A 16,195-nucleotide genomic window follows, 5' to 3' on the forward strand; every position below is an offset into this window, starting at 1 on the left:
TCGGCGAGCGTTAAGTCACGAGCAAAATCCACAACCTCCTTATTTACACGCGAGTCGGGTAACTGTGAAGTTATGCGATCTACTATCAGCGGGCGGATCGAATATTTATAAGAATCATCTAATAAAGATGAAAAGGTGAGCGCGGTATTGCCCTTTGTCTTGAGAGTTATTTCTCCCAAGCCAGAGGCTTCAGTAATATGTAGCGGTTTATTCATAGCAAGCGAAAGACGTTTGCAACAAGCGACAGTAATATAGTCCGACATTGATCCCGGATCAATTAACGCGCGAAGGATATGCGTGCGGTTTAAGGAATCAATAACCTTAATTTTAGCGGTTGCGAGTAAAGCGGTGGTTAGGCATGGACCACTATTGTCCTTACATGCCATAGTGCGGATGGATGCGGAATTTACCTCATGAGGAGGCGGCAAGCTATTTTCGACCTTAACTGCGGCAATCGCAGAGTCTACATTAGCTTGAGCGGGGTTATCGGCCCGTACACCTGAACAGGCGGAGGTCGAGTCATAAGCGGTAGCGGGTGCGGGAGTGACAACATTATTTGTTGTCGCGGGAAAACAATTATTAGAAGCGGGTGCGGATACCACTGCACTAACGTTGCAGTGCGATTTCTCTTTCGTATTGAAATGTAACATCGAATGATGTCTCAACGAACAATGAGAACAATGGCGCTTGGAAGTGCAAGCATTCGTCTTATGTTTCACACTTAAGCAGTTGTTACAATAAGCGTTTGATTTTATAAAATTAAACCTGTCGTGCGGTGTCATTTTATTAAAAGATTGACATGAATATAAATGCTCATGTTGTTTATTTTTACACAGTGAACATTTATCGCTAGCGCTTGTGCCGTTGGCCGCATCTGTGTTTACAAACGATTTAGTTTTTTGCAACAAGCGTTGTTTAGCGGAATTATCAACCGGTTTACTAATTGTCGCATTTGGCGAACGGGATAAAACTTTGTTTTGTTCTTTGATAAACTCAATTAAATTTTGATAAGAAGGAATCTTCTCTTTGCGGTATGTAATTTCGAACAATTTAATTGTATCGGAATCCAACTTTTGCAGCGCTAAATGTAACAACATGAAGTCGGTTAAGTCACTCAGATTCAACTGCTTAAGGGCTTCGACAGACGAGTTAAATTTATTTATGAATGAATCCAAGCTGGCGGCGTTGGTTGCGGTTAATTGTTTAAATGTTAGCAGCTGATTAAAATACGCTGACGCTAACGAACGTGGATCATCGTATTTTTGTATTAATGCGTTCCAAATAATTGGATAATTTTCAGCGGTCGTGGGCAAGCCGGAGCAAACATTTGCTGCGTTGCCAATTAATTTGCCAACCAAATAGTACACCTTTTCGCTGTCAGTCAGCGATGCGTTTTCGTGAATAATACTTTTAAACTGTTGGTAAAACAAAGGCCAGTTTTTGACATCTCCGTCAAAAGAAACTAACTCCAATTTAGGCAGGCGGCATTTTGGTTTCGGAGAATTTGCCGGTTCAGAGGGAATCTTGGATTCGTTATCTATCAGAACTTGCTTAATATAACAAAACATTTCTTCAAAGGTCGTCCATGACTCGTAATCTATTTCAGAGTCAGGGTGCAGTTGCAATTGCAATAAATTATATGACTCTAAGACGGCTTGGTAGTCTTCACGCATCTTGTCTAAATTTAATGCACTCGTGTGAAATGCCCTATATTGTGTAGGATCGGTTTCCGCCTTGTAAGCAAGTTCCAAGATGTTTTCTACGCGCTTGTATATAACGTCGCGCCGAACTGTATAGAGGGCTAGCTGATTTTTGTTTGTATTGTAATCATCGCTAGAAAAGCCTTCGCTGCCTTTTCTATTCTTTGAATTCTTTGTCATTTTTATTGAGTAGGTATGAATAAGTTTTGCAATAAAACTAAAATTAAACCGTCGTAAATAAATAATGTACCTACGAGTTATTTGTATGAAGGTGTAGTGTACTATTTAGTTTAGCAATTCGACTAAACGTATTTATAGTATTTATACGGATGGAATAAAATATATGCGATTTAAATAAATGAGTTCCTGTTGAAAATAGGTATACCTAACGAATACTTAGCTACGGTCAACGCCGTTATATAGCGAACGGAATATTTTTCTACCCGAAATATTTGAGCGAGCGGTGTGGCGTTATACTGTGCCGTGCAATCGTATAGGAGCGAAACGAGCGGAATGAATGAACGTAGCCGAACAAATCCGAACTATCACGAATGACTTGAAATAAGTATTTGCCTATTTCCAAGATGGCTAACAATTATGAAACGTGAACAAAGGAAAAGTGGAACACGTGTATAAGTATGTTTGTCATAAAAATTAAATAAAATAGGTAATAACCTACGATCTATCGTACTTCGCAACGCGGAGCGGAAACAAAATGAAATAACTGCCGATGCGGGAGATAAAATAGGATAATTTGACAGAACATTTCAGTTACAAAGCACAATGACCATATAGCTAGCGGGATATTTATGACAAATGGTTAAAAATCCGGCTCGAAGGACCAAAAATTTATGGTAGTGCCTTTAAACCAATATTTATGCGGAAATAAAAATACGCGGGGAAATATGTATGGGAGCCCTCAAGACACCAGAAGGGATTTTAAGTGGACTGTATGTTAGGAAATTAAAATAAGAAAGTACTTGTTTGACGCCCAGATTTAAGGATTAGGAGAAATGCCTGCGCACATACCTGGTGATCTCGTTGTAGGATTCTTCAGCTGGCCAGCACTTTATGAAACCTTTCCCAAACTTCAGCGTCAGTACACCTGTGCCACTTTCACTCCGTTTGTAACAGTTTTTGCTAATTTCACATTACATTTTGATTTATTTCAATTAGAAGATGCGTTTAGGTCCGCATCGATTCAGGAACTGATTCGCCAAGATGGCGTCTCATAGGACTGCCGCGAAGCGAGACGGTAATACGGCTTTGTGCGCGTTGGCAAAGGATAGGTAGCTTGGAAGGGTATAGAACGTTTCACAAGTACCTACATTTAAAATAATAGGAAAAAACTACCTTAAATAAAAATATCAAATTTGAAACTCAACATAGTAGTTATTTTAATTATAATATTTTCTTAGATTGTTTGAGAAAAGCACTAATACAAACCTTGGCCGGAACAGGGATTGCAAGACTCGCTTTATCCTGCCGCAATCTCGTCCTGCAATCCCTTACTTCACGGCCTCTGCAGTAATATATTCTTATGATTTTAAAATATTTTAAAAATGGAACCTTTAGTTCGTTTTTCAATGTTGCTAACAATGAAAGCTGCCATTTCTCCGTAAAACTCTTTAAATAAACGTTATAAAACAAAAAGAAAAATGCGGACAAGTGCAACGCAATTCCAACTACTCGTAGAATTCATGGAAAGGTATGTATGTACAGATCCGTCTTTACGATGATATATTTATTGCAGTTGCGGATTGTAGTTACTGTCTTTTCTCTCCTTACAGAAACGGCGACCTATGTAAGCCGACAGACGGTCTACAAGGAAAGGCTGAAAATGTTCGCCTGTGGAAGCGTCTACAGGCGACTTTAAATTCTGAAGCGATAGGAGGATCTAAGACCATTGAAAAATGGCGAAAAGTATGTATAACCGCTCTGTAATTATACAGTATGTATCAGAACTAGGCCAAGAAAGAGACGCATTCATGTTTAAGTCATACTGAGCAACTTTTACTATGGGACCAACCCCGAAAACGCGGAAAAAAAATGGATGTTTCATACATTTTGCTGGTCTGATGTTGAAATTTCCTATGGGTGAGTCAATTTTTTTTCGCGATTACGGGGCTGGTCCCATAGTAAAAGTTGCTCAGCATGACTTAAACATTAATGGGTCTCTTTCTTGGCCTTTCGTTCTGATACATACTGTATTTTCCTTTTTTTCATAACAACTTACTTTCTAATAAGTAATGTTTTTATTGCTTACATGTTTTGATTAACTTAACATTTTTTTTAATGTGAATGTATGGTGTAAGGTCTGGTGTGATTTAAGAAACAACACCAAAAAGAAAATGGCAAAAATACATAGGGCCGTTCGAAAAACTGGCGGCGGTCCAGCATCCAAGCTTAAATTGACTGACCTAGAGGAGCGGGTCCTTTCGATTATGGGCATTCGAGCCGCAACAGGGATGGAAGAAATTCCTGAGGTTGGAATAGAGGTGATTAATTTTTAATTTCATCGACTATTCAATCTGCATGATTTTGAGTCGTCATAGATCAGGCATGTTGGTAGATTATAATATAAATGACCTAAACCCTCTGACAATCTTTGGCGAAGACTTAGGGGTGCGAGTTCCATAATTTACATGCCATTCCACATTCCATAACGACATAAAAAAGTTAGTATTGGCTCCGTGCAAAGCGGGCGGTAGGGGAAGCCGAAACGATCGCAGCGCTTGATGTGGCCAAAAATGGCAATTATGGTTGGCTCCTCTACACGATGGGCCAGCGCGGGCCACTCCAAAGGACACAGCCATGCGGTAGAATGAGATAGCAATATCACTTGCTCCCTCTAACGCATAAATGCCTCCCTTGGAGTGGCCGGACAACGTGTAAAGTGTTTCTGTCAATTCCCATACTTCTCAGTTATTTTGTTCTTTAAATCATACTTACGATAAAAACCGGACAAGTGCGAGTCGGACTCGCCCACCGAGGGTTCCGTACTTTTTAGTATTTGTTGTTATAGCGGCAACAGAAAATTCATCATCTGTGAAAATTTCATCTGCCTAGCTATCACGGTTCATGAGATACAGCCTGGTGACAGACGGACGGACGGACGGACAGCGGAGTCTTATTAATAGGGTCCCGTTTTTACCATTTGGGTACGGAACCCTAAAATGGGTCACGACAGGTGTTGTGTGGTAAAGCCCTTGCTACACGGTCGCCGACAAGCCCCTCAGACCGCATGGCCTTGGTCTGGACGGACCGTGTAGACAGTTGTTTCCAACAAAATTTGACCAAAACTGATCAAGGTCAGACCAAGGACAGACGGTTAGAAGGCTTGTCGGCGACCGTGTAGCAAGGGCTTAAACTGCAATAATACTGGACGAAACAGTAAGGCCACATTAGCACGAGCGCTTTTACAACGCGCGTTAAAAAAGCGTTTGAATGACACAAAATAAAATAGTATAAAATAAAATAAAGTATGGCTATTAGGCTATTACAGTGTACCAACATTAGGTGATTGTAATTAGAGATGCAACGGATAGTTGTTTGGCCGGATACCGGATATCCGGCCTGGACACTGGCCGAATATCCGGTATCCGGCCGCCGGATATTCGGCCGGCGGAACTATACCTATATTTTGAGTTTTGCAGGTGCGCGTCGTGCAGGTTTCGACCTGTTTCGTAGTGAATGTTCGCGCGGACACATTTCTAGGATCGTAACGAGTTTTATCATGTCATTACGTAGCACAGACAAGACATCCTCTAGACTGAGCATAGTAACGCTACCCCCTCTGCCACTTATACGGTAGTTTTACTCCATCTTCGAGTCAATCCCGTGCCGTGATTGGTCCGTGTCCAATCACGGCACGGGATTCGCTCACCTCGTCCCCCCGCACCCCCGTATTTTTGGCAGCATCGGTTTCATGAAATAATTGCTCTAAACTCAGTCTAGAGGATTCCTAGTCTATGTTACGTGGTAAAGGTGAACCAGCCCTAGTAGCACGGTCGCATTTTTATCGTTTATCACCATGTCTGTCACGTTCTAACAAGTATGTAAGTGCGAAAGTGACGGGCATAGTGATAGTCGATAAAAATGGAACCGTGCTGAGCCCCCAGGATCTATTGAGGGTGCGCCATGTTGCGGAATTTCACTGGAACTAATTTTTTCATACTACACTGAATTGTCACCCTATACATGAGAATAACAGCGCCCTCTTGACAATTATCATATATTACTGGTCAGGCAGTGAACGCATATAAACCAGGGATGTTGCGAACATCCGCATCCGCATCCGCAACCGCGGAACATCCGCATTATTTTCAACATCCGCATCCGCATCCGCATCCGCATAAAATCGATGCGGAGCTTATGCGGATGCGGATGTCGAACAAGTCGGTACAGGAACGTCTTAGCGGCGGCGTAAGTGCTAGGTAATTTCGTCATTACCTATAACGAAATCGTCTAGATCCAGAAAAGTCGGCGAAGTTACTGTTTATTAAATATAACGCACCTATATTCTTGCTCAAATACTAAACGTTTGGTTTTTTTTAATAAAAAAATACTAAAAATGTAATATTTGACGTTTTCTAAGTACCTAATCCTGACATCCGCATCCGCATCCGCATCCGCGGATGTGAGCCTTTAAAAATCCGCATCCGCATCCGCATCCGCGGATGTCAAAAAATCTGCATCCGCAACATCCCTGATATAAACCATGCTTTCACTGTGGTCAGGCTATAAGTTCGTTTATAGTTTTACAAGTGCGCGCGCGTATTTTTGTGTAAACAAATAAGTGTATTGTGTGACATTGGTTACGTATTCATTTCTATCTACTGTGTCGTTAGCATTATGACCGTGACTGTTTTTTAGATTCCATTTTTTACCCCAAAATGTGTTAATTTTACTATCCGGTATCCGGCCGGATAGTAGGTAACTATCCGGTATCCGGCCGGATACTAAAATAACGGCCGGATAGGCCGGATACCGGATAGTAACCGGATATCCGGTGCATCTCTAATTGTAATATTAGTTATTGAAAGCCCGTCATAGGCAGATTAGACTCTCGCGCGAGCCACGAGACGAGCCGCGAGCCGCGCCACGAGACGCTAGTCCACCGCTTACACTCGCGTTCGGCTTGTCATTCGGTTATAAACCTTATGCCGTGCCGTTAGTGTTTAAATTATATTAGCTCGACGAGCTTGCGAGCCACGAGACGAGCCGCGAGCCCACCGCTTACACTCGCGTCTCGTGGCTCGTCTCGTGGCTCGCGCGAGAGTCTAATCCGCCTATCAAAAGCATACTTTTGACACGTAGGGTTGTCTGTCGTCTGTCACAACACATTGTTATAAGCGAAGTAACAATTATTAACTTAAAATGTGTTAAGAAAAACCTGTGAAGGGCAAAATTTTTATACTTGCTAGCATCATACGTATCCCCAGAAAGAGGATCACAAAGGGGGCCATCAAAATATAACGAATAAAACATTTTTTCATTGAATTTGTAACGAAACAACATCGAAGAAAATTGACCGAATAATATAAAATACACAGATAATTCTTACTATTTTCAGTAAAGCAAATACCAAGTGTATTCAACATTAAAAACGAAAAAATTCCGCATATTGTTGTGCTTTTTAGTAAATATTTTTAAGGAATAATCTTTTCATCACACTCGCTCCAAACTTGCTCAGTAAATGTGGAATTGCACGCAGGTTTAGCGGGAGTTACAGAAAAAGCGTTTTAGTTTCTAGTGCCATAATTAACAGTTTTTTTTTCTTTAAACTTATTTTTCGTATCGCAAGTGTGATGAAAAAAAAAAGATCTCTATCTATCTCTAAAACATTGTGATTAACTTGGGGCGTAATAATATTGCAAACTCGAGTCTATAAATCGTTCTGGCATGCACAATGTACCTACTAATTATTTTGTTGCTCTCATTATTTGACAGTTGCCCTCAACGTTGCGAACGCTAAGCAGCGCTGCCATCGTGCACGGTCCCAATAATTATGTGTATCTAAATGTAGGTAATTATATAAATTGGTATTTCATGTCTGATAGCAATCTTAATTTTACAGAATGATTTAGTCGACGTGGTAATCGAAGAGACAGAGGAGGACAGTCCGTCAATATTACAATTATTTTCCAGTGAGTTTAATATTATACTCTTTTTTGGACACACACAACACAGTATTATAATGCAGTGTTATTCTTATTGCAGATAACTGGAATCAACCGGGAACCTCGGCTCAATCCACGTATTTTCCAAGTCTTCTTGTGGCTAGTGAAGCGAACCAGAGTAACCAGAGTATGTTTCATACTGGAAGGGTATGCGGATAGATGTCAATTAATACTATTTTGCGATATTTGGCATTTTTAGGGTATTACATAGTATGGAGATGACACCCATCAACATACCTTCCCAGTTTGAAAAATACTATAGTACAGTCTAATGCTTGGAGGATATAATCAAACGGAGACGCCATGTCTGTAATTTTCTGTACAAAACAGTCTGCCGATTTTTGCGGGGGAGGGGAACGTCAAATGTATGCGTAACGTAAAAATAGCCATGTCAGATAAACGTCAGTCCATACATTGTGTATGACCGTTGGCCGCCTATTTTCGACAGAGGGGAAAGCCTGTTAATGGCTACTCCGTTTAGTTGTATCCTCCAAGGTCTAATGCTATCATCTCATTTAAATGTTACATTTGTTCTGTAATTTCTATAAATGTATATAAAATGTATACATGTACTGTTTTATTTCCATTATAGCCCTCTACGGACAGGAAGATGGACTACATATGAATAGTGACAGAACTCTGACAATTTCTAGTGCTGGTGCCAGTCAGTGTGTGCTGCACAGTAAGCATTCATAAAATCTGCCTAAGTATATATTTCATCTGTGTACTATATGTATATGTCGTAATGACTTATTTTTCCTTTGTGTAATCTCTGAAAAGTTTGATATATTTATATTTTTGTTTTGTATTTACTAGCCCCGAATGGACTGGATAGCTTTGGCGGGATCGCGGAGCTCAGAACTCAGTCGGTTGCCGGTGCTAATACTATCCATGATGGTGGTAAGCTATATCTATTATATCAGCTAAAAGAAAAACACTGGCATCTTAGATTCCCCAATAGATTAATTGGAATACCAGATGGCAATTGAAGTTATCTATCTTAATAGTTTACTCTCTGTAAGATAATTCCATATTATGCTGCTCATATTTTTATGTATTAAAGAAAAAAAAAATGCTTTTACAGTACATATGGTCCTATTTTCCCGCACTAGTGCGTAAAATAATGCTATCATCTCATTTAAATATTACATTTGTTCTGTAATTTCTATAGATGTGTATAAAATGTATACATGTACTGTTTTATTTCCACTATAGCCCTCCACGGACAGGAAGATGGACTACATATGAATAGTGACAGAACTCTGACAATTTCTAGTGCTGGTGCCAGTCAGTGTGTGCTGCACAGTAAGCATTCATAAAATCTGCCTAAGTATATATTTCATCTATGTACTATATGTATATGTCGTAATGACTTATTTTTCCTTTGTGTAATCTCTGAAAAGTTTGATATATTTATATTTTTGTTTTGTATTTACTAGCCCCGAATGGACTGGATAGCTTTGGCGGGATCGCGGAGCTCAGAACTCAGTCGGTTGCCGGTGCTAATACTATCCGTGATGGTGGTAAGCTATATCTATTATATCAGCTAAAAGAAAAACACTGGCATCTTAGATTCCCCAATAGATTAATTGGAATACCAGATGGCAATTGAAGTTATCTATCTTAATAGTTTACTCTCTGTAAGATAATTCCATATTATGCTGCTCATATTTTTATGTATTAAAGAAAAAAAAAAATGCTTTTACAGTACATATGGTCCTATTTTCCCGCACTAGTGCGTAAAATAATGCTATCATCTCATTTAAATGTTACATTTGTTCTGTAATTTCTATAGATGTGTATAAAATGTATACATGTACTGTTTTATTTCCACTATAGCCCTCCACGGACAGGAAGATGGACTACATATGAATAGTGACAGAACTCTGACAATTTCTAGTGCTGGTGCCAGTCAGTGTGTGCTGCACAGTAAGCATTTATAAAATCTGCCTAAGTATATATTTCATCTATATACTATATGTATATTATGTATATGTCATAATGACTTATTTTTCCTTTGTGTAATTTCTGAAAAGTTTAATATATTTATATTTGTTTTGTATTTACTAGCCCCGAATGGACTGGATAGCTTTGGCGGGATCGCGGAGCTCAGAACTCAGTCGGTTGCCGGTGCTAATACTATCCGTGATGGTGGTAAGCTATATCTATTATATCAGCTAAAAGAAAAACACTGGCATCTTAGATACCCTAATGGATTAATTGGAATACCAGATGGCAATTGAAGTTATCTATCTTATAGTTTATTCTGTGTAAGATAATTCCATATTATGCTGCTCATATTTTTATGTATAAAAGAAAAATAATGCTTTTACAGTACATATTGTCCTATTTTCCCGCACTAGTGCGTAAAATAGCACTTCGTGCCTATGTCAAAAGTTTAAAGGGCCATATGTACTGTAATACGTTGTACGATACACGTGCGAATAGGTAATTCGCAACTCGTGTCGATTTAAAACACTCCCTTCGGTCGTGTTTTAATTTATCGCCACTCGTTTCGAATTTCCTCTTTTCCGCACTTGTATCGCAAATAAACTATTCAAAAAAGATAAAAAATGGTGCTAAAAGTGAATATATTTGGTCTGCTTCTTTTACAGCCCAGCATGTGTCTGCTTCTGCTAATGCCAGGCAGCACACGCTGCAAAGCCTCCCGCCTGTGCCACTCACGCCACGCGTAGTGATCAGGACAGCTGCCGACGCCGCCGCAAACCGCTTGTCGGGGAGTCGCTCGCCCAGCCCACTCACGCCACGCGTAGCTGTTGCTGGCGCCAATCCCGCTGGCCACCGCTCGCCCCAGAGCCCTACGCCCCTGCCGACCCCGCCACGTCGGCGGCGACGACGTGGTGTTCAAAATTCTAATTCTCCTGCGCAGAGAAGAACCCGCACTCAGACACAGTCGGAACTAGCGAGGCAAGCCTTTGTCAGATCTGACACCGAATGGCGTGCTTTTCAGCGAGAAACGGAGATACATAGGAGGAGGAATGAGGAACGGTGGATGGAGTTATTTGGAAATTTTACAGCTGTTGTCAATAGAATAGCAGATATTCTAGAGAATAAATAAGGTTATATATTACGCCTTTACTATATTTTACTTATTCATTTCAAACAAGAATTCCGTTATCGTACCTAATTGGACCGTAATTAGGTACAAACGTACCCTCAAGTATAAAAGCGGGATTCCACCAGTATGCGGTTCTGTGCGGCACAAGCATATTCAGTACAAAAATGCCTGTGCCGCACTGGTGAAATCCCGCCTTAACACCTGAAATAGTTATTTACGATACAAGTGCGGAAAAGAATCCTTTGTTCTGCAAATAAACCACAAGGTCAGATTTACTTGACTGACTCTACTATCAACAGCTGTAGAAGCTCCCTGAACTTCAGCTATAGTTATGCCTGTCTCTCTCGTCTCGTTTTACGTACCTATTCTAGTTACTACTTACCACCAATTGGCATTTAACAAGTGTTCAAATGCTTAAATAAAAGCAGATTTGCGATTTGATATTTATTTTGAACATTCTCATATCGAGTTAACATTCCCATCCCTAGCTGTCTCGTATACAAGACAACGGCGACGAGGAACATGAAAAACGTTGAAATCTGGAGCAATTATTTTGATAGCCTTTTATTATAAAAGAATGGATTTATATAGCAGCTTAAAATGATTATTTTTAAACAAGTTGCTAAACCATTAACATAAGTGTAAAAAAAATATAATTTTTCCTCATTTACCGAGTGGTTGGATTTTTGTCTTGTTTGCAAGACAGCGGCGCCAGTGTATCGTTCTATCGTTGTCTTGTATACATGCCAACGGCGGTCAAAGGGTTATTTATACATGATGGCCGCGTTCTTCGGCAAGGCGCCTGGCCAATTGATCGCGCATTGCTCTTCCCATCAATAATTCACTAGCTGCATTTTCTGTTACCAATTCCTCTCGTTCGAATAATTCTGAAAAATAATAGACTTTGTATAGTTACCGTATATATTTAATAATTATATAAGTACTATTATACTCATGGAGTGCTCCCGGTACCTACTGGCTTTCTATACATATACAGTACGGAACCGGGAATTCCCGGTTCTCGCCATACAGACTCAGTACCGGGAGCATTCCCTACTCAATCTATCATAATTATGTTTTTTATAAAAAACCTTGAGGTTCTGCAGATGACTCTTCGGGAAACGGCACGTTATGTTTTATAGCAAGGTTATGCAATACACAACATGCTAATATGATCCGCGAACACTTCTCTGGCCTGTAGTGCAACGCCCTCTCCTGGTGCAAACAACGCCAACGATTTTTCAAACGCCCAAAAGTGTTTTCAATCAGAACTCTAGCAGTTGTGTGTGCGGCGTTGTAAATCTCCTCTGCAGAGTCCGGGTTTGCGTCTAAATAGGGCGTCATTAACCATGGCCGTTGAGGATACCCTGAATCACCTGTTAATATAGAATAGAATATCGCTGTACCAACATCGTTACCTATAGGTACCTACATATTGAATATTACGTTGTATTGTAATTAATAGCGCCTTACCCAGAAGCCAAACAATTTCATTACGCGTGTGCAATAGTTGCATGTGATCGTTAATGTTACTATTTTCCCAAATGAAGCTATCGTGGGCAGCTCCTCCATACTTAGCATTTACAGCTAATATTCTACATTCATGGTCACATATCTGAAAAAGATAAGAGATGTCTATTTATAAAAGTAAGATTTTCGTCATTTTATTTAGTATTAAGTACAGTAGGTACTAATAGGATCGAGTTTTTCAGAAATGTAATTTCACCTTTTTTTACTTTAGTACTGCTACTACATGCTGTCTCCTCTTGTCTTACCCTTAAAGTGCAACCAAACATGCAGGGACTCGCCGAGTGCCGAGCCGCTTATATCAAAGAAAAAAAAAAGAACTTTGAAGAATGTATGAAATAATCGGCTCGGCACTCGGCGAGTCCCTGGATGTCTGGCCACACCCTTATGTTTGAACATATGCTATAGTTAGTTTTTTTAGCATTAGGAATAAGGTAAACAATCTTGATGTGTCTTTTAATTAAAAACTCATTTTAAAAATAATTTCCGGCAAATATGTAACAATTATGTATCTAATACGATCATTTATATTCTTCTAAGTATTGATTAAGTTATTGATTTTTAAAAAGCGTTTTTCATTTAACAGACATTTCAAGATCGCTTACCTTCTTTCAAGTTCTTTCTAATGCTAAAAAAACGAACTATAGTAGGTACACTACTTAAAGACGGTCAATGGAACAGAAAGAGTTCAGTGTCTGTCACACACACACAGATACATACACAATCGCAAAATAATAATTCTGAAGCATATATTATCATAAAGAGCACAAATCGAACTTGTTAAAGATAACATAACAAATTCAATTTAAAAACGTATATATGCTTCAATTGCTCCTCATGATATATGTACTTATTTTGATTTTGATGTAATATGACAAACCCTACGACATTAATCTTACATAATAAACATACCATTTGTACATTAATCGAATGATAATGTTTCCGGCAGAAGTATAAATGTTCTTCTCCCTTGTCGGGGGTGAAAATTTTAAAATGGCTGCAATCTAAGCACCCAATTACTCCTGGGATACCATATATACTGTAGAAACTGTAAAAAAATTGTTTAGGGCTATAAGGGCTTTTCTACAAGGTACCTATTAGAGAATGTAAATAAAGAATGACAGAACTATTACGCCTACACTATAACAATCGTAAATAAAGGGTTACAGGTCCTATTACCAACATGACAACCCCTTCACTGTTCTTACTTAGAAAAAGTGGCGGTGAAAGGGCATTTAACCCCAGATGTAAGCAGTGCTCCTGTGGGTGCATCCTTGCTAACCTTTCGTTTTGTTCTATATCTTATTCTGTACCTTTGTTTAATGGCATTCCGATCTTCTTGTGTGCACGGGAATTTAATAAATTTATTTAACACCTTGGGGTGGTTTAGCGCCTTCGTCACTTCTTCAATGTAGACGCTGGCCGCCTCTTGGGAGAAGTGGTGCGCTTTACCTGTTACCCTCTGGTAGCTGCCATGTGCAAAAAATAATAATGCACATAAAACCTGCAAGTTATTGTTGATTAAAATTAACCTATCGTAAAGTAAAGTAAAGTAAATTTTATTTGTAGAACACAGGTGATACAGGTCTTAAGTAAAAATAGGTGATTACAGAGCTCTGTGTTTTGCCTATTGGCGTACAAATGTTATAAAACTTAAGAACTATGGTTACTCTATGGTATATATTAATAAATTCTTACAATTAAATTAGCATGTTATCAGAAACAAAACAATTAACATTTAAGGTATTATTTATATGTACATCATATTAAAGATATAACATATCAAATTTAACATTCAATTTTTTATATTAAGACAAATTATATTCATTACATATGAAGACTGGACAAGTTTTAATTGGGTGCTCTAAGTATCGGCAAGAAAATCATTTACTGAGTAGTAGCATTTATTTATTAAATATGATTTTAATTGTATTTTAAATTGATTAGTTGGCAGGGACTTTTTATTATTTGGGATACTATTAAAAATGCAAATCAAGTACATATATACGTATTATGAAATATGCTTACCTTAGCTTGAAGAGACACTCTTTGTGACCCTTTCAAGTCGGTTTCTTGGGACAATACATCGCATAAGTCAGCGAATGCCTCTTTGTGTAGACGGTAGTCTTTCATAAAGTTTGCATCACTTATATTTTGAAGCGGGTTTTCAAAAATCACATCCCTTATGTTCGCTTGGAATCTTCCTTGCTGCCGTCTTTCATCATCATGCTCGGCCGTCGCAAGCATATACCAAGCAAAATAATGCCTGCCCGCCATACCAAGTTGTTGTGTGATTACCCCGCTCACACTTAAACAATGTCGAACTTATTACTACAAATTGTTTAACAGTTGGTTGTTTATTGGAGAAGTGGCAACCTCATGGGCCCTTGCCAAAATACAGTAATAGATCACAAGTAAAATATTTCATAATACAAAGTATTAATGCATGATGTACGGTGATAGGCCTTCACGATGCACTGGAGGATAGCTGGAGCAGGCTGGAGCAGCAGTACAATACAAAGCGTAATGGCGGCCGAGACCACGAACCGCCGAATGATGTCGAAGAATTCTTAATTAACTGCACCCGTCACACTTGCAATTCACCGCATAAGATGCTATCTAAATTATACCTTAAACGGCAAAATGAAAAAAATAAAAATAATGTCTGGAGCACGATCCGCCATGTTCCAAGGATCATTCGAAACGAAAGTCCAGTTAACAGTTACACTCGGTTTAGACTCTCGCGCGAGCCACGAGACGAGCCGCGAGCCGCACCACGAGACGCGAGTCCACCGTTTACACTCGCGTTCGGCTTGTCATTCGGTTATAAACCTTATGCCGTACCGTTAGTGTTTAAATTATATTAGCTCGACGAGCTTGCGAGCCACGAGACGAGCCGCGAGCCCACCGCTTACACTCTCGTCTCGTGGCTCGCGCGAGAGTCTAAATCGACTATGAGAAAATGTGTCAATTTAGTTCTTTAGGTGAAACCTAGAGGCGCTGTACAAAACTCCGATATAACTCTTGCTCTGTTTTTTAGTATACTTAGAAAGGGACAGCATCGTTTAGAGTGGAGTGAAGTTAGGCACATTAGACCGTAAAGAAACGTAAAACGTGACACGGCGCGTTTATTCACTGAAAGTAAGTGAGAAATACTCTGGCAACTGATGGTAGAGGCTCCGTTTGTCTAATTAAATATGTGTACAAAACGCGAGAGTTTAAAGTGTTAAAAAGTGGCTGTGACATACGGACGGACAGACAGACAGACATGACGAATCCATAAGGGTTCCGTTTTTTGCCATTTGGCTACGGAACCCTAAAAAATGAGCAGGTACACGTTTGGTTTGTTTTAGTGTTTATTTTTCAAACAAATATTTTTATGAATGTTTATTTGTACGTACGTTTGTAGTTTTGTACAGGACAAAGGTACTTGAGCTCGTTTAAGCTAATTCTGCACCGTGTTTGATAGCATAGAGTGTAGAAGTATTATTATTATTTTAAACGTCATAAGTTCATAGAAATTAAAAAATATCGCATCTTTGTGATCTTACTTACGTAAGAACTATGAAAACCCCCTCCCACCAAGTAAGAAAAAAAATGAAAAAATAAGATATGTTCGACCCCCCCTTCACCTCAAAATCGTCTTACGTAATAAATGAATGGCGCCAAAACTGTTTCTCAAACTGAAAATACCCGATTTAAGTTTG

At 39.3% G+C, this 16,195-nt stretch overlaps 2 protein-coding genes across 10 annotated transcripts in view; both read right to left on the reverse strand.

The window, feature by feature from the left end:
* LOC134652179 (CUGBP Elav-like family member 4) overlaps window positions 1–16,195 on the reverse strand; it is an 849,854-nt gene that overhangs the window by 445,712 nt on the left and 387,947 nt on the right. The window lies entirely within an intron of this gene.
* On the reverse strand, window positions 8,695–14,735 carry LOC134654666 (putative nuclease HARBI1). Its single transcript, XM_063510145.1, has 6 exons — window positions 14,517–14,735; window positions 13,802–13,992; window positions 13,401–13,536; window positions 12,435–12,576; window positions 12,070–12,337; window positions 8,695–8,779 (listed from the first exon to the last, which is right to left on the reverse strand). Exons 1-6 carry the CDS (start codon window positions 14,733–14,735, stop codon window positions 8,695–8,697), a joined length of 1,041 nt encoding a protein of 346 aa, XP_063366215.1.

This window comes from Cydia amplana, chromosome 1 (genome assembly GCF_948474715.1).
Source record: "Cydia amplana chromosome 1, ilCydAmpl1.1, whole genome shotgun sequence".
Classification (NCBI taxonomy): Eukaryota; Metazoa; Arthropoda; class Insecta; order Lepidoptera; family Tortricidae; genus Cydia; species Cydia amplana.